Raw genomic sequence first — 19,149 nt, forward strand, 5'->3', positions numbered from 1 at the left:
TTAAAACCAAAATGCCTAAAAATATATTGGCTATTTTCATGAATCATTAGAAATTCACATACACAAAAATAGCTATTTTGCTACCATAGCTATTTATATGTGACCATGATGTATCCAAATCTGGACTACCCTGTGCATTTAGATCCAGCAAAATCATCAAAACTAGAGAAATTCAAAAAAGGGTAAATAATATAGACTAGGAATATTGCTAATGTTCACCATAACAAAAGCAAGAAGCACCAACTGACCATTCCCCACCTTGAAATATTGTTTGCCTTGGCTTCTGGGATACCACGCTCTCAGGTTTTCTACTTTTCTTACCACTCATCAGGCTTTGCTTCCCCCCCAATCACCACCTAAATTTAAATTGTTGGCATTTAGTTCTCTCCTAGGTTCTCATGAATTCCACAAAACATGTCCAAAACTGAACTTACGATTTCTCCTAAAATTTATACCTGTTCCAATATTCCTTATCTAAGTGGACCCAGTAGCCACTCAGTTGCTCAAACCAGAAAGCAGTCCTCTTATAACTCCTTTCATACCTATGTATCAACCAAGCTCAATAAATTCTACCTTTAAAATGTCTTAAATTTACCCACTCTCCTTCATCACCTCTAACACCAGCTTAATGCAGGCTACCAACTCCCATGAGGACTAGCGCAACAGCCTCCTGAACAGCCTCAATGCATTTAGTTTAACTCCCTTCCAAATTATTCTTCAATTGCAGCCAGACTGAACTTTTTAAACCTTACACAGTTACTTATCATTAAAAACCTTCCAAGACTAAACAAAAGATTATTACCATGACTTACATAAACGCTCAGAGATGTGGCTCTTATTTACATCTACAGTCTGATTTGGAACCATTCTCCCTCATATTTTATATCCCCTCATATAACGAAATTCCTTCAATTCCATAAACATGCCACTTCTCATCTCAGTATCCCTGCATATGCTGTTTCCTCTGTCTAGAACACATTTCATTCCCTTCTTTGGCTAACCAACTCCTCTTCTGTCATCCTTCCAGAATCAGTTTAAATGCCATCTCCTAAGAGTAGCCTTCCCTGACCTCCAAACAAGATGGCATCCCCCAATGCTCCTATAGCAATCTTCTTAACATTCCTTTCTTACTATTTATCACAGCTGTTATTCCTAATCCAACACCTGCCTTTTTCACGAATCCATAAACTCCTCACCAGCAAGGACCTGTCTCTTCAGTTACTCTATTACTAGTGACTACTAAAGTACCTGGAATACATTAGGTGCTTAAAACATGAAAATGGACTTAGTAAATTACAGCATATTAAAACTGGAGAAACATCTCTTGTAGCTCAAATAAACTTAAAAAGAAATGCACAGGGGCACCTGGGTGGGTAAGTGGGTTAAGCCTCTGCCTTCAGCTCAGGTCATGATCTCAGGGTCCTGGGATGGAGCCCCGCATTGGGCTCTTTGCTCAGCAGGGAGCCTGCTTCCCCCTCTCTCTCTGCCTGCCTCTCTGCCTACTTGTGATCTCTGTCTCTCAAATAAATAAATAAAATCTTAAAAAAAGAAAGAAAGAAATGCACAATGCATTTGTTCATTCAATCCAGAGATCAAAATTCCATTCAAAACAATCCGTGGTTTGCGGTTTAAAAAAAAAAATACTGCTATATTACACAACTATACGTCCCATACCAACACAAGACTCTATCTAGATGTCAGACTTTTGGTTTACATTTGATTTGATTCAGCCTTATTCTCCCCGCACAGACTGTTTTAGAACTAGTTCAAAGTGGTTAAAAGATTTCAGAGACTCATACACAAATGAACAGTTTGATTTTATCCCTATGTACAAGTATTAAAAAGGGGCGCCTGGGTGGCTCAGTGGGTTAAAGCCTCTGCCTTCAGCTAAGGGCATGATCCCAGAGTCCTGGGATCGAGCCCCGTATAGGGCTCTCTGCTCAGCAGGGAGTCTGCTGCTTCTTCTCTCTCAGCCTGCCTCTCTACCTACTTGTGTTCTCTGTCAAATAAATAAATAAATAAATAAATAATCTTTTAAAATATTTGTCAATCCTCCCCCCAAAAAACTGTTAACCCAAAGAACCAAAGACTTCTAAGAAGTTAGAAAAGAGGTTATGATACAACCAATTGAGGAATCTCAGTATTCAGAAGCTTTTCAAAAAGAAACTATATATGTCATTACCAAAAAATTTTTGAAGAGTTACCAGTTTTAAAGTAGCATACAACTATACAAGACTTCACAGATGCTTAATAAAACAACCTAACAAGTATAAAACCAATAAACTAAACATATCCAAGCAATAGTTAGATAAAGGATTTTCAAGTATAACAAAATAGAATAAACACTTAAATAACTTTTAATTATAGAAAATCCTTGCTTCACTTTTAAGAAACAGCACAACTTACGTGGGGCTTAATCAATTGAAGAACGGAAAAAAAAACAAGGATGGCTATGAACCAAAGTAAATCAAATCTAAGCTGGAGAACTTACCTCATAAAAGACCCAGCTACACATGCAATATTTTAGCATGAAATATAATTTACAATTGAGGAAAGTGATTGATGGGTATTTCTACTACTAAAATATATGCAATTTCTGACACTTACTATCTAAATCATCAACTCTAGAAACTCTGACACCAAAAGCCTCTTTTTTGTGAACACTTTTTTGGCATTTTTAAAATTTATTTTATTTTATTTTATTTTAAGTAGGATGCATGTCCAAGTTGGGGCTTGAACTTACAACCCTGAGATTAACAGTCGTCTGGCACGCCAGAAAAGTACTTTTATACTCTTACTTCCATTCCCTTTTCAAAATGGGCAGAAGGAAGCTCAGCTTTTGGGGGGATTTTTTGGTTTTTTTGTTTTTTGTTTTTGTTTACACTCATTCCATCTCTTCCACATAAAGCCTAGTTTAGTGCTTAAAAATATGTAAAATAAAAACGGTGTTTCAGATTGAAATCCTATTGAAGAAGTAAAACTCAGAGCAATCATCAGTTCTCAACTTAGTTTTTTTTTTTTTTTTTAAGATTTTATTTATTTATTTGACAGAGAGATGGCAAGAAGGGGAATATAAGCAGGGGGAGTGGGAGAGGGAGAAGCAGGCTTCCCACCAAGCAGGGAGACTGATCCAGGGCTCCATCCCAGGACCCTGGGATCATGACCGGAGCCAAAGACAGACGTTTAACGACTGAGCCACCCAGGTGCCCCTAAATAACTTTAAACTTTATTTCAAGAGAAGCGGTTTTTCATGGAATTCTTAAGAATGGACTTAGGGCTTGGGGCACCAGGGTGGCTCAGTGGGTTAAATCCTCTGCCTTCGGCTCGGGTCATGATTCTAGGGTCCTGGGATCGAGCCCCGCATTGCCCCGCATCGGGCTCTCTGCTCAGCGGGGAGCCTGCTTCCTTCCTCTCTCTCTGCCTCTCTGCCTACTTGTGATCTCTGTCAAATAAATAAATAAAATCTTAAAAAAAAAAAAAAAAAGAATGGACTTAGGGCTTAAAGAATCTTAACATTTCTGCATTTAACATTAATATCTGTAGACCTGAGATGTGATATACCCTTTCTTATTTAGGACACTTGGAAGCCAGGTGGAAGGAAATTTGCTCATATGCTTAAGCATAAAACAAACAGCACAAAGAATGACTTTAATACATACACACACACACACACACACACACACACACACACACACACACACAGACTGTGCTAGTACTCAGAAATGCAAGTCATAAATGTCTAAGTGGAACCCTTTTCAAGTATTTTCCTCTTTTCTGAGTTAACTGCATAGTATTTATTGTGTTCTGTAACTTATTAAAATATAGTGATCTGATTCTAGGGGATTAAGCCTTACTATATAATCAGGAAAAATAAACTCTACTTGACTATTTTTTAAAAGATGAAAAACAGGGGCGCCTGGGTGGCTCAGTGGGTTAAGCCTCTGCCTTCGGCTCAGGTCATGATCTCAGGGTCCTGGGATCGAGTCCCGCATCGGGCTCTCTGCTTGGCAGGGAGCCTGCTTCCTCCTCTCTCTCTGCCTGCCTCTCTGCCTACTTGTGATCTCTGTCTGTCAAATAAATAAATAAATAAAATCTTTGGGGGAAAAAAAGATGAAAAACAGATAATAAGTCTAGTCACAATGCACAAGGACAGCACACATTTTAGAGCTCACTATAGCCCAAAGTCATCCCAAAACCATATACACAATAAAGCTTGGTCTTCCAATGGACACACTGCTGTTTTACCATAGTCACCTCTCTTCTCATTTGTATTACAAATTGTTCTTAACTGAATAACCCATAATTTGTGTACCAATACAAATCCTATTTATGAGGGATTGTAGAGTACTAAAACTAACATTTTGTATATGGTGGAGTAGGAGAGACTTAGCAGGAAATCTGTAACTACACCAATCAGGTCATTTTGTAGACCTCTGCAAGGAAACAAAAATAAAACTATCAGATTATCATCACATTTTTAACTAACGTATGTTACGACGTAATTACAATGACCACATTTTGGTTACGACTTAATTAAAATGACCACATTCTGTGGCACAAGTTTTTTGGGTTTTTTTTTTTAAGATTTTATTTATTTATTTGAAAGAGAGAGAGAGAACACAAGCAGAGGGAGAGGCAGGCAGAGAGAGAGGGAGAAGCAGACTCCCCCTGAAGCAGCATGAGATCTCCTGGCTCCGGGTCTTTTGTTGAGAGAAGTAAGAAGTAAGTTCTCCCTCATCTGAATATCTACAGTATTTTTACCTATAAAGCACCACATTACATTTTCCTCTTATAAAACAGCTAACCCATATCTTGCTGCCCCTATTAGGTCTATGTTTGATTTATGTTTCTACTACTCACAGCCTAAACTAGGTAACGTTTAACTAGCAGTCAATAAATAAGTTTTTGGATTAATAAACAACAGCATGCACTCACATGCTCACACCCACTCACACACATAAACACACCAAAGGAAAGGGGTGGGGGGGTCTGGGAATTTAGTTTTGCCACAAACTCAATATGAATTATGTGACACATAAAAACACAAAAATCTAATGATATAATAGAAATGTGGTATACAAACCAAAGGCAGCCAGAATCTAAACTTTTCCTTTTGGTAGTTACACTGTATTTGGAATGTAGTATTAAATTTATTTTGAGGTGGTCACTAAAAACTTATAAAGGCTTAATGATTGCTTATTACTTCATGGCACTAATAAAGAATGGGTAATTTAAAAATATCTGAAGGTCATAAAAATTTACATGAATTATTGCCACTAAAATTTTTATCTAGAAAAACAGACCTTAAAATGAAACTTTTTATCTCCCTTGAAACAAAAAGTAAGAGATTTTATAACTTAAAAGTGCTTTTTTCCACAATGATCACTTTTTTAATATGGAAAATAAATTAATCTAAGTAACACATTTATTTCCATGCATAAAATACTTTGTTTCATAGCATCTATTATCTGATTTTTCATCCATTAATATTTCTTTTTTTTTTTTTAAGATTTTATTTATTTATTTGACAGACAGAGATCACAAGTAGGCAGAGAGTCAGGCAGAGAGAGAGAGAGAGGAGAAAGTAGGCTCCCTGCCAAGCAGAGAGCCCGCCAACGCAGGGCTCGATCCCAGGACCCTGGGATCATGACCCGAGCTAAAGGCAGAGGCTTTAAATCACAGAGCCACCCAGGCACCCTATTAATATCTTTCTTAAGCATCTGTACATCTGTATACTTAAGCATAAGTACAAATAATAAACATTACTAAATAGTAGCCAAGATGTCTTCCTGTGAGAAACAAAAAACACAGATATAGAAAAATAAATATGAAATACATGAAAAGGAAGATAGAAGGAATCAAATGCCAATGGTACATTTCACCTACTTAAAGGTTCCAAAGAAGGCATAAGTAAATCTTTAAAGAAGCAGAACTTTAACTGTACATTAAAAAATGATCAAGATTTAAGATAAATGACACAGAAAACAAACTGTTCATGGTATATTCAGCAACTAGATCATTCTGGGTGAAAAAGTTAATGTTGGGAAACAGAATAAAGTTTAGAAAAATAGACTAGAACTAATTTAGAAAGAATCTTGAAAGCCAAGTTAAGAAATCTGGCTTACAATCATTAATTGAAGACTTTAGAGCAATAAGCTGACATGAAAAAGGAAGGATTTAAAGAAGAGTCATCTTATAGAAGTCCATAGAATAGCTTTAATGATAAATGGAGTGGAAGCTGGGAAACCTATTAGGAGCTAAACAATAAATCAGGGTTACACCAGTAGGAAAAACACAAAAGGAATAGATTTACTAATTACAGCAAGCAAGGGAGAGAGTCTAACAAAGAGTACTCCAAGATTTTGTATCTGAGTACCCCTAACGCACAGAAAGAAAAAAAATATGGGGTTTAAGTGAGCTAGATCTGGCTCAAATCTATGCTGTGTAACTCTAAAGAAATTATTAAACTTCTCTGAGCCTTAGTTTTCTCAGATATGAAAAGATATTTACCTTGTTTGGGTTTTGAGCAGTTACTAAGAAAACACAAATAAAGCATCTATGCACCTGGGACACCCCAGGCACTAAATGTGATTTTTACCATTCTCCCTTGGCTCCCTGTTCTTTATCCCTTAACAAATCTGAGAAATGAGGAGTCCATAGGTAATCTGTCTACAAACTCATTTTAGAAATGATAAAATGGAGTTAGGGGTGCCTGAGTGGCTCAGTCACTTAAGCATCTGACTCTTGATTTTGGCTCAGGTCATGATTTCAGGATCCTAAAATCAAGCCCCATGTTGGGCTCCACACTGGGCATGGAGGCTGCTTAGGATTCAGTCTCTCCCTCTCCCTCTACTCCACCCCACTCCTGTGCTCGCTCTCTCTCTCTCAAAATAAATAAATAAAATAAATTTTTTAAAAACTGAGTTGAGAAATTAAATGACTAAATGACATAAAACCAGCTACCTTCACTGCTGGCCCCCTTAAGACAGATATATCGACCCATAAGACATATAAAAAGTAGTTGGAAATTATGAAAAAAAATCTTCTTTAGGAACACCTAGGTGGTGCCGTCAGTTGAGCATCCAACTCTTGGTTTCAGCTCAGGTCATGATCTCAGGGTCATGACATTAAGCCCTTTGCCCCGCCCTGTGCTCAGCGCAGAGTCTGCTTAAGATTCTAACTCCCTCTCCCTCTGTTCCTCCTGCCTGTGTTCTCTCAATCTCTCTCTCCCTAAAATAAATAAATCTTTTTTTAAAACCCTCCAATAATATAATAGAGGACTGGATTTATAAATTTAAAATTCTCTCAATCTCTCTCTCCCTAAAATAAATAAATCTTTTTTTAAAACCCTCCAATAATATAATAGAGGACTGGATTTATAAATTTAAAAACATTAAGTTTGACTGTTTCCTTAATATAAAAAGGATAATCCATTTTAATAGAAAACATTTTTTTTGCATATATGCCAAATTCTAGCATAGGCTGAATTTCCAAATGGGGACCTTTCCATTAGAGAAGGAAAATTTATGGTACAAAATTTCTTCTTTTAAGTTAAATATAGGAAAACTTCAGACATAGCAGTAAATTTACTCACCTTCCATGGGCATGGAAATTTAGACGTAAAAACTGGTCCTCATGTGAAACTGCTCTTTTGGCACGCTGGTGTTTTTGGTGTAGTGAATCCACATCATAAGATAATCCTTCATAATGTCTAATGTATTTATTTAAAGGATTTCCATACTGACCTATAAAAAATAAACAGTTCAAATTAGTATCACTCTGATGATCCATTCTAGTTCTAGTATGATTCCACGATTATTCAAATTATCTACAAATACTTATGAAACAATGGTTTCACTAATGTTAGTATTTTCACATACATTTTTTTAAAAAACTTATTGTAATAGGAATTTCAACCACACACAAAAGTGTGAATATTAGGCATAGGTTTGTCTTTGATGTCTTTTATCAGGTTAAGTTTTCTATTAATACTTTGTTGATAAAAACTATCAGGAACAGATATTGACTTGTGTCACCTGGTCTTTCTGCACCTAGTAAGTTGATTATATGGATTTTTTCTTTTTAGTTTATTAATTATAATGAATTAAGTTGACTGATTTTCTAATATTAAACCAACTCCACATTACTGAAATAAACCCTACTTGGTCATTGTGTATTACTTTTTACAGTCATGAAAGACACTGGTCTATAGCTTTCTTTTTCTGTACTATCTTTTCCAAGGTTTGATATTAGAGTAAAAGAGGAGTTGGAAAAGTATACCTCTTTTTCAATTTTCTGTATGCTTTTATACAGAATTGGTATTAGTTCCTCCTTAAATGTTTCATAGAGTTCACCAGTAAAGCCGTCTTGCCCTAAAGTCCTCTTTGTGAAAAGTTAATTAACTACAATTTCAATTTCATATATAGATAAAGAGCTATTCAGGTTATCTACTACCTTTTTTTTTTAAGATTTATTTATTTATTTATTTGACAGACAGAGATCACAAGTAGGCTGAGAGGCAGGCAGAGAGGAGGGGGGGAAGGAGGCTCCCTGCTGAGCAGAGAGCCCGATGCGGGACTTGATCCTAGCACCTGGTATCATGACCTGAGCCAAAGGCAGAGGCTTAACACACTGAGCCACCCAGGCACCCCTAGGTTATCTAAGGTGAGCAGTAAGAATTTGTCCATTTTGCCTAAATTGTTAAAGTTACAGAAATAAATCCGTTCATAATATGCCCTTATTATGCTTTTTATATCTTTTGAATCTGGGGTGACGTTACCTCTCTCATTCCTGATACTGGTAATCTATATCTTGTCTTTTTCATTCCTGATCAGGATGGCTAGAGATTGATTTTTACTGATCTTCTAAAAAAAAATTTTTTTTTAAGATTTTAATTATTTATTTGACAGAGACAGATCACAAGTAGGCAGAGAGGCAGGCAGAGAGAGAGAGAGAGGGAAGCAGGCTCCCTGCTGAGCAGAGAGCCCGATGTGGGAACTCAATCCCGGGACCCTGAGATCATGACCTGAGCCGAAAGCAGCGGCTTAACCCACTGAGCCACTCAGGTGCCCCCTAAAAAAATTTTTTTTTAATTTTTCTTTTCCTTTGATTTTCCCTCATTATTTTTGTTATCTATTTGTTGGTTTTCACTTTGATCTTTATTTTTTTCTGCTTACTTTGAGTCTAATTGCTCTTTCTTGTTTGTTTCCAAAGGTAATGTTACTGATTTAAGACTTAGCTTCTCAAAAAAACCAAAAACAAACTTAGCTTCTTCTCTAATTCAGATGTTTACTGCTATAAATGTCCCTGTTATACAGCATTAGCAGCATTCCATAGATTTTGTTGTTACCACTTTCATTCTATTCAACATACTCTCGAATTTCCTTTTTGACCCTTGCATGTCCTTTTAGAAGTCTGTTATTTACTTTCCAAATATTGAAGATTTTTCAAATACCTTTCTGTTACTGACTTCTAATTTAATCCCACTATAGCCAGAAAACTTGCTTTGTGGTGTATATCAATCCTTTTAAAATCAGACACTTATTTTATAATCCAGAATATGATCTATCTTTGCAAATATTTCATAGGCACTTGAAAAGAATGTATATTCTGCTGTTAACAGTAAGTGCTCCAAAAATGTCAACCTCTGTTCTTATTGAGTCAGAGTATTCTATAAATGTCAACCAGGTCAAGTTGGTTGCTGAGGCTGTTCAAGTCTTCTATATCCTTAATGACTTCGATCTACTTCTTCTATTATCAAGAAAGGGGTATTGAAATTTGTCTATGATTGATTTTTTTCTATTTCTCCTTGCAGTTCTTTGCTTCATTGATGTTTGAAGCTGTTATTATTACATGCATAGATGTTAATGATTATCATGCCTTTTGAATTAATTCATCCTTTATCATTATCAGATGATCTTTATTCTTTGTAATATTCTATGTCCTAAAATCTACTTTGATATTAATATGGCCATTACCCTCTTTTTTGGGGACTAGCATAGTGTATCTTTTTCCATCCTTTTACTTTTAACCCATTATTTTGGGTTTTGGGTTTTTTGGTTTGTTTTTAGATTTTTATTTTATTATTTATTTGAGAGAGAAAGAGAGCATGAGTATGAGGGGAGAGGCAGAGGGAGAAGCAGACTCCTCACTGAGTGGAGAGCCCAGCGCTAAGTGGGGAGCCCAACATGGAGCAGGGAACTTGATGTGGGACTTGATTCCAGGAACCTAGGATCATGACCTAAGCCAAAGGCAGCTGCTTTACCAACTTAGCCACCCAGGCACCCCTGGACTAATTATTCTCATGATTCCATTACTATCTCTTCATTGGATTATCAGCAAAATCCTGTGTGGTTATTTCAGTAGTTGCTTTAAGGCTTTTAGTATATATCATTAACTTATCCCAGTCTACCATTAACAGTTCAGGTACAAGAACCTGACATTACTATACTTCCACTTCCCTCCTGTTGGCCTTTAGAGGTTATTGCCATTGTATATTTTACGTTTTATAAATCTCACAATATATTGTTATTGTTTTGGTTGAAACAGACAACTATCTTTTAATGAGGTTTAAATAACAAGGAAAAAATCTCTAACATTTCCAGGGTTCTTTATTTCTTTACGTGAATCCATATTTCCATCTGGTATCATTTTCCTTCTGATTTCCTCTAACACTTTTGCTGGTAAAAAATTCTTCCAGCTTTTATATGTCTGAAAGTCTTTATTTTGTCTTCATTTTTGAAAGATATTTTCACTGGACATTCCAGGCTGTCAGGTTTGTATTTTTTCTCTAAATACTTTAAAAATGTTGTTCTACCATCTTTTCACTTGTATTCCTTCTGAGAAGAAATCTGTCATCCTTATCTTTCCTCCTCTGAATATAATGTATCTTTTCCTCCCTAGTTTGCTTTTAAGATTTTATCACTGGCTCTGAACAATTTGATTACGATGTGTTTCTTCATATTTCTTGAGCTTTATTTCAGTGAAATTCTTGGATCTATGCGTAGACAGTTTTTCAAACTTGTTTCTTCAATTTTTTTTTTTAAACTCTTTCCACCCTTCCCCAGAAGGACTCAAATTACAAGTGTATCAGGTCGCTTAAGCTTTTCCCACAGTCAACTGGTGGCTTTCCTCATTCATTAAAAATTCTTTCTTCTCTTCATTTTGAATTGTTTCTACCGCTATATCTTCTAGTTCACTAATAATCTGCAATATCTAATCTGTTATTAATGCCATCCACTGCATTTTCCACTGAAAACAGTATAATTTTCATCTGTAGAAGTTAAAATTTGTTTTATATTTTCTATGTCTATACTTAACTTTTTAAATACATGAAATAAAGCTATAATACTCTTCTAATGTTCTTGTCTATGTCTTGTTAATTCTAATACCTGTGTCACTTCCAGGTTGACTCCAATTAATTGTTTATTCCTCTCCTTAGAGACTGTTGTTCTCCTGCTTCAGTGCACGCCTTATCATCTTTCATCAAATGGATGTCAGACATTGCAAATTTCACTGTTCTAAGCTTTTTTGTATTTTCATAAAAATTCTCAGGCTTTGTTACAAGACAAACTATAGTTACATGGAAATACTTCAAGCCTTTTGGGTCTTGCATTTATGATAGGGGGGTCAGGAACAGTGTTCAGGGTAGGATTAATTATTCCCCACTATTTTTTTTTAAGATTTCACTTATTTATTTGACAGAGAGAGACTGGGAGAGAGGGAATACAGCAGGAGGAGTGGGAGAGGGAGAAGCAGGCTTCCCGCCAAGCAGAGAGCCTGATGCAGGGCTCGATCCCAGGACACCGGGACCAACACCTGAGCTGAAGGCAGATGCTTAATGACTGAGTCCCCAGGCGCCCCATTCCCCAGTATTGAAGCAAGACCTATTTGAGTGGTCTACCCCATTGCTCCACAAATTCTGAGTTTTTTTCAGTCTAGCCAGTGAGAAGAGGCACATTTCCTGCTCTATGTGAACACAGGGCACTCTTTCTTTCCCTGGCCTCAGGTAGTTTCTTCACATGTATGCATTGATCAATACTCTGCCAAACACTAGGGGAACCCTTTGCGGATCTCAGGAATTCTCTCTCTATGCAGTGCTTTTCACTCTGATGTTCTGTGAACTCTAGTTGCTTTGGTCACCCCCTCCCCCCAACCCTCAGTTTCATCTCCTTAACTCAGAGTTAATTGGCCTCCATCTAGGTTCCCTCCCATATCACTGCAGATGGAAATTTTCTGAAGATAGAAAGCTGAAGCAATCATAGGTCTTGGCTCATTCATTTCCCGTCTCTCAGGGATCATCGTCCTTTACCATCTGGTGACTAGTGTCTTTCAAAGCTGCGGTTTCTCTTGTTTTTGTTTGTTTTTTCCTCAGTTTCTTTAGTTTGTTTCAGGCAGAGGGATAAATCTGTTCCTGGTTTCTCCATCTTCACATAAGCAGAAGTCAAAAGGAGTGATTCCTTAAGGAATCAGAATTTCATCCTAAAGAAAACTGCCTTCTTTTATAAAACAGAACACCAAAATTTAAAAAAAAAAAAAAACTATAATGGTTTATCTAATGTATTCCATAAAGCCTAAGTGTCCATCGCCAAATTTTCTATACATATGCAAGTCAGTGGGTAGTCATTATACAGCTGAGGACACAAACTCTTACATCAAATTATCTGGGTTTAAGTTCTGAAGACTGTGCACAAGGTAAATATATTTAACACTACTGGGCTGTACACTCAGAAATGGTTAAGGTAAAAAATTTTATGGTAAGCATTTTCTTTTACTAGGAAAAAAAATTATCTGGTTTAAATACCATTACCTTCATTTATTAGCTTGTTGCCCTCATCAAATGGAACACTCACCTTCAGTGCCCCATCCTTAAAATTGGAGAGAAGCAGAATACCTCTCTCTTAAGGCTATTTGGATTATGATTTAAGCCATGTGTGGTAATTAGCAAAGTGCCTACAATACCATAGAGCCTCAGTAAATTATTCATCATTATCATCTCCTCCATCTCTTCCTCTACTTCCTCTTCCCACACTTGCCTTTGAGACCTACATGCACAAACTGAGGCCATAAATTGAGGAATAAACACAGAACTGGGTTTCATTCTGATGGGTAAATATTTAACTTTTTTAAAATCTCAGGGTTCCTATCTGTAAAACAGAGACAAAGACTACCTTAAATGCATGTAACCTGCTTAGCACAAAGGCTGGCATTAAAGGGTCATTTAATGTAAACTATTACTGAGTCACTTCACTGTCCTCTTAAATGCACTGCTCTCAAGAGAGATGACAAGAATGGAGTCCTAAACTAGAATCCAAAAATATCTTTGCAACTAACAAAGAAAATACAGTTAACCCAGGATATAAGAGATGACAAAGCCTGCTAGTATGAAACTTTTAAAAATCAAGACTAAATAATGGAATCAGATATTATGCATTTTCCATATTCTTTAGAAATATTTTTAACTTTATACTTGGGTTTTAAAAAACACCCTGCACAAGAGAAAATATCAAGAAGAAATCAAGAATGAGGAAGTGGTAGTATGAGAACTTTTGGGTAGTTTCTTTCATTTTGAAAATCAATGTCAGATTTCCATTGGATAACTGAGTTGTATTTAAGTGGACTGAGTAGCCACAGCACACACTTGGCTTTGCAAAGTTACTGCTTCCTCTCCTTTTTCAACACCAAAAAAGTCAACTTTTTAAGTCACAGTTCAGATAAAGTGTTCTGCCTCTCTTAATAACTTAAAACATTTAACTACTGGTGTTCTGGTGACATGTGATAAAAGCTCAATTATTTGCATGGATGGAACACTACTGGGAGAGTTATCAGTCATCTTTTCTCTGTCCCACACACATAGGAATTTTCTAAGGGAAGATAATGTTTACTTTCACTGATAAAGGATCTGAGTAATGATTTTCTGAATCTTTAAAATTGAGATAAAACATGATTCACAGATTTTAAATGGTAAAGTTAAAAATGCTACCCAGAAACAGAATAGTTTTCAAGTCCATGTCATTATCCTCTTCTGCATAAAACCTATGTTTCTATGTTAACTAAACCTAAATATCAGTATTTATGAGATCTCAGTAATTTATTTAAAAAAAAAATCACTGAAGTTAAGATAATGTATTGAAACTATTTTTAATTTATATACCCCAATACTTAATAAGACAAAGGGGGATCCATGGCAAAAAGAATTCAATTAAGAAGGAAACAAAAAATATTTGGAGAGAATCCTGGACAAAGTAGAATCAATCTTAAATAATATTAAGGAAATCTTGTTAATATTCCTCAGGACAGAGGCACCTGGGTGGCTCAGTTGGTTAGGCGACTGCCTGCAGCTCAGGTCATGATCCTGGAGTCTCAGGATACAGTCCAGCACTGGGCTCCCTGTTTGGTGGGGAGTCTACTTCTCTCCCTTTGACACTCCCCCTCTCATGCTCTCTCTGTCTCCTTTCTCTCAAATAAAATATTTAAAAACATATATATATTCTTCAGTTCATAAGCACTGTAGGTATATACAAGAATACTCTGAATTTTTGAAGATACATTTTAATGTATTTAGGGGTAAAGTGACATGCATAATTTTCATTGAAGTGATTCCAAGTAGGAGAAAAAGAGAAAGGATGCAAATTGTTAAATAAGTTTCCACTTCTGGCTTTAATGGAGAAAAGGCACTGAATTTAACCTACCACCACCATAAACAATTAGAAAACTGAACATAAGAAGAAAAGCAAATGAGGTGAGATTTACAACTGGCTCAACTCACTAACTACAAGCAGTTTCCACGCCAATGTGCAGGGTAGAAGAACCCAAGCAGTCTGAGGGTCTCAATGAATGGAGGAGCCAGATACCTGCACTCATAGAGGTCAGGCATTCAGAACTTGTGGGTCGAGTGCCAGGAAAAGCTACACAGAGAGGGAGCTATAAGACCTAAAAAGGAGTCCCCTTAAGTGTTTGGCTGAGTACTAATCTGAACATGTGAGAGAATAAACTATCACAGGCCAGAAAAATTAACCAAACACAAAAAAAGTCAGCAGAACAATCTTCAAAAGCCAATAAAGGTGATCACCAGACCAGCCCTATAAGAAATATTGAAAGGGGTCCTCTAAGCAAAGAGAGAGCCCAAAACTAACACAAGAGACAATATACAGTAACAGTCACCTTTCAGACAATACAATGGCACTAAATTCCTATCTTTCAATAGTTACCCTGAATGTAAATGGGCTAAATGTCCCAATCAAAAGTCACAGGACATCAGACTAGATAAAAAAGTAAGACCCATGAATATGTTGTCTGCAAGAGACTCATTTTAGACCCAAAAAGACCTCCAGATTGAAAATGGGGGGTGGAAAACCATTTATCATGCTAATGGACATCAAAAGAAAGATGGGGTGGCAATCCTTATATCAGACAAATTAGATTTTAAACTAAAGACTGTAATAAGCGATGAGGAAGGACACTATAATTAAAAGGAATATCCAACAAGAAGATCTAATAATTGTAAATATTTATGCCCCTAACATGGAAGCAGCCAATTATACAAGCCAGTTAATAACAAAATCAAAGAAACACATCAACAATAATACAATAGGGGACGGGTGAGCCTGGTGGTGGGAATTAAGGAAGGCACATACTGCATGGAGCACTGGGTGTGGTACATAATCAATGAATCCTGGAACACTGAAAAAATAAAATTAAATTAACAATAATACAATAGGAGGGGACTCTAACACCCCCCTCACTGCAATGGACAGATCATCCAAGCAAAAGATCAACAAGGAAATAAGGCCTTTGAATGACACATTGGACCACATGGACTTCACAGATATATTCAGAACATTCCATCCTAAAGCAAAAGAATACACATTCTTCTCTAGTGCACATGGAACATTCTCCAGAAAGGATCACATGCTGCATCACAACTCAAGTCTCAACTAGTAAAAAAAGATTGGGATCATTCCCTGCTTATTTTTGGACCACAATGCTTTGAAACTGAAACTCAATCACAATAGGAAAGTTGGGAAGAAATCAAATATATATGGAGGCTAAAGAGTACCCTACAAAAGAATGAATGGGTCAACCAGGAAATTAAAGAAGAATTTTTAAAATTCGTGCAAACAAACAAAAATGAAAACACAATTGTTCAAAATCTGTGGGATACAGCACAGGCAGTCCTAAGAGTGAAGTATACAGCACCACAAGCATTTCTCAAGAAACAAGAAGGGTCTCAAATACACAACCTGACCCTGTATCTAAAGGAGCTGGAAAAAGAACAGCAAATAAAGCCTAAACCCAGTAGAAGAAGAGAATTAATTATAAAGATTAGCTCAGACAGAAATCAATGGAATAGGAACCCAAAGAACTGTGCAACCTATCAAGGAGGTTATGGTTTAGGTGCACAGGAGCTGGGTCTCTGAAAAAATTAATAAGATTAATAAACCCCCAGCCAGACTTATCAAAAAGAGAAAGGACCCAAATAAATAAAATCAAGAATGAAAGAGGAGCGATCACAACCAACACTGAAGAAATACAAACAATTATAAGAACACATTATGAGCAACTATATGCCAACAAATTGGACAATCTGGAAGAAATGGATGCATTCCTAGAGACATATGAACAACCAAAAGTGAAGCAGGAAGAAATAGAAAACCTGAAGAGACCCATACCCAGCAAGGAAATTGAAGCAGTAATCAAAAATCTCCCAACAAATAAGAGTCCAGGGCCAGATGGCTTCCCAGGAGAACCCTAACAAACATTTAAAGAATTAATACCTATTGTTCTGAAACTGTTCCAAAAAATAGAAATGGAAGAAAAATTCCCAAATTCTTTTTGTGAGTCCAGCATTACCTTGATCCTAAAACAAGACAAAGACCCCACCAAAAAGGAGAATTACTGAACAATATCCCTGAGGAACACAGATGCAAAAACTTGAAGATACTAGCCAATAGGATCCAACAGTACATTAAAAGGATTATTCACCACAACCAAGTGGGATTTACTCCTGGGCTGCAAGGATGGTTCGAAATCCACAAATCAATCAATGTGATACACATTAATAAAAGACAAGAGAAGAATCATATGATCCTCTCAATAGATGCAGAAAAACCATTTGACAAAGTATAGCATCCTTTCTTGATTAAAACTCTTCACAGTGTAGGGATACAAGGTACATACCTCAATATCATAAAAGATATCTATGAAAAACCCAGAGTGAATATCTTTCTCAATGGGGAAAAACTGAGAGCTTTTCGCCTAAGGTCAGGAACACAGCAGGTATATCCACTATCACCACTACTGTCCAACATAGTAGTAGAAGTCCTATCCTCAGCAATGAGACAACAAAAAGAAATCAAAGGCATTTGAATTGGCAAAGAAGTCAAACTCTCTTAGCAGATGATAGACTACTTTATGTGGAAAAACCACAAGACTGCATCCCAAAACTGCTAGAACTCAAACAGGAATTCAGTCAAGTGGCAGGATATAAAAATCAATGCACAGAAATCAGCTGCATTTCTATACACCAACAACAAGACAGATGAAAAGCAAAATTAAGGAGTCGATCCCATTTACAATTGCACCTAAACCATAAGATACCTAGGAATAAATCTAATCAAAGGGGCAAAGTCAAAGGATCTGTACTCAGAAAACTATAGAACACCCATGAAGAAATTGAGGAAGACAAAAAAAGAAAAAAGAAAAGGGAAAAACATTCCATGCTCATGGACTGGAAGAACAAATATTGTTAAAATGTCTATGCTACCTAGGGTAATCTATACATTCAATGCAATCCCTTTCAAAATGTCACCGACTTTTTTCACAGAACTGGAACAAATAATCCCAAAATTTGTATGGAACCAGAAAGGACCCCGAAAACTCAAAAGGAATGTTAAGAAAGAAAACCAAAGCCGGTGGCATCACAATCCTGGACTTCAGGATCTATTACAAAGCTGTAATCATTAAGGTAATATGGTGCTGATACAAAAACAGACACATTGATCAATGGAACAGAAGACAGAACTCAGAAATGGACCCTCAACTCTATCTTCAACTAATCTTTGACAAAGCAAGAAAGACTATCCAATGGAAAAAAGACAGTCTCTTCAACAAATGGAGTGGGGAAAATTGGACAGACACATGCATAAGAATGAAACTGAATCTTTTCCTTATACCATACACAAAAATAGATGAAATGGATGGAATGGATGGATGAAAATGGGGGAATGGATGAAATGGATGGAATGAAATGGCTGGATGGATGGATGAAATGGATGAAAGACCTAAATGTGTGACAGCAGTCCACCAAAATCCTTGAGGAGAACACAGGCAGCAACCTCTTCGACTTCAGCTGCAGCAACTTCTGCTAGACACCTCTCCGAAGGCAAGGGAAACAAAGGCAAAAATGAACTATTTGGACTTCATCAAGATAAAAACCTTTTGCACAACAAAGGAAATAGTCAACAAAACCAAAAGACAACTGGCAGAATGGGTCAGGGTATTTGCATATGTCATATCAGATAAAGGCTAGCATTCAAATCTATAAAGAACTTATCAAACTCAACACCCAAGGAACAAATAATCCAATCAAGAAATGGACAGAAGACATGAACAGATATTTCTTCAAAGAAGACATTCAAATGGCCAAAAGACACATGAAAAAGTGCTCAACATCACTCGGTACGAGGGAAATACAAATCAAAATCACATGAGATACCACCTCACACCAGTCAGAATGGCTAAAATTAACAAGTTGGCAAACAGCAGATGTTGATGAGGATGAGGAGAACAGGGAACCTTCCTACATTGTTGGTGGGAATGCAAGTTGGTGCAGCCACTCTGGAAAACACTACGGAGGTTCCTCAAAAAGTTGAAAAGAGAGCTATCCTATGACCCAGCAATTGCACTACTAGGTATTATCCCAAAGATACAAATGCAGTGATCCAAAGGGGCACCTGCACCCCAATGTTTATAGCAGCAATGTCCACAATAGCCAAACTATGGAAAGAGTCCAGATATCCAATGACAGATGAATGGATAAAGAAGATGTGGTATACATACATACATACATACAGTGGAATATTATGCAGCCATCAAAAATGAGATCTTGCCATTTGCAACGACATGGATGGAACTAGAGGGTTTATGCTA

The 19,149-nt window shown here is 36.6% G+C and overlaps 1 protein-coding gene across 2 annotated transcripts in view; it reads right to left on the bottom strand.

Moving 5' to 3' along the window:
* Positions 1–19,149, bottom strand: part of LOC111153288 (ADAM metallopeptidase domain 10) — a 133,583-nt gene that overhangs the window by 90,492 nt on the left and 23,942 nt on the right. The window contains exon 2 of one of the 2 annotated variants that reach the window (XM_022512219.1): positions 7,595–7,745. The exons of the other annotated variant lie outside the window; for it this stretch is intronic. Coding sequence (XP_022367927.1) covers positions 7,595–7,745 — 151 coding nt within the window. The remainder of the gene's footprint in view (positions 1–7,594; positions 7,746–19,149) is intronic. 2 annotated transcript variants of the gene reach the window in all.

This window comes from Enhydra lutris, unplaced genomic scaffold, assembly GCF_002288905.1.
Source record: "Enhydra lutris kenyoni isolate GAN:26980312 unplaced genomic scaffold, ASM228890v2 scaffoldscaffold31, whole genome shotgun sequence".
Classification (NCBI taxonomy): domain Eukaryota; kingdom Metazoa; phylum Chordata; class Mammalia; order Carnivora; family Mustelidae; genus Enhydra; species Enhydra lutris.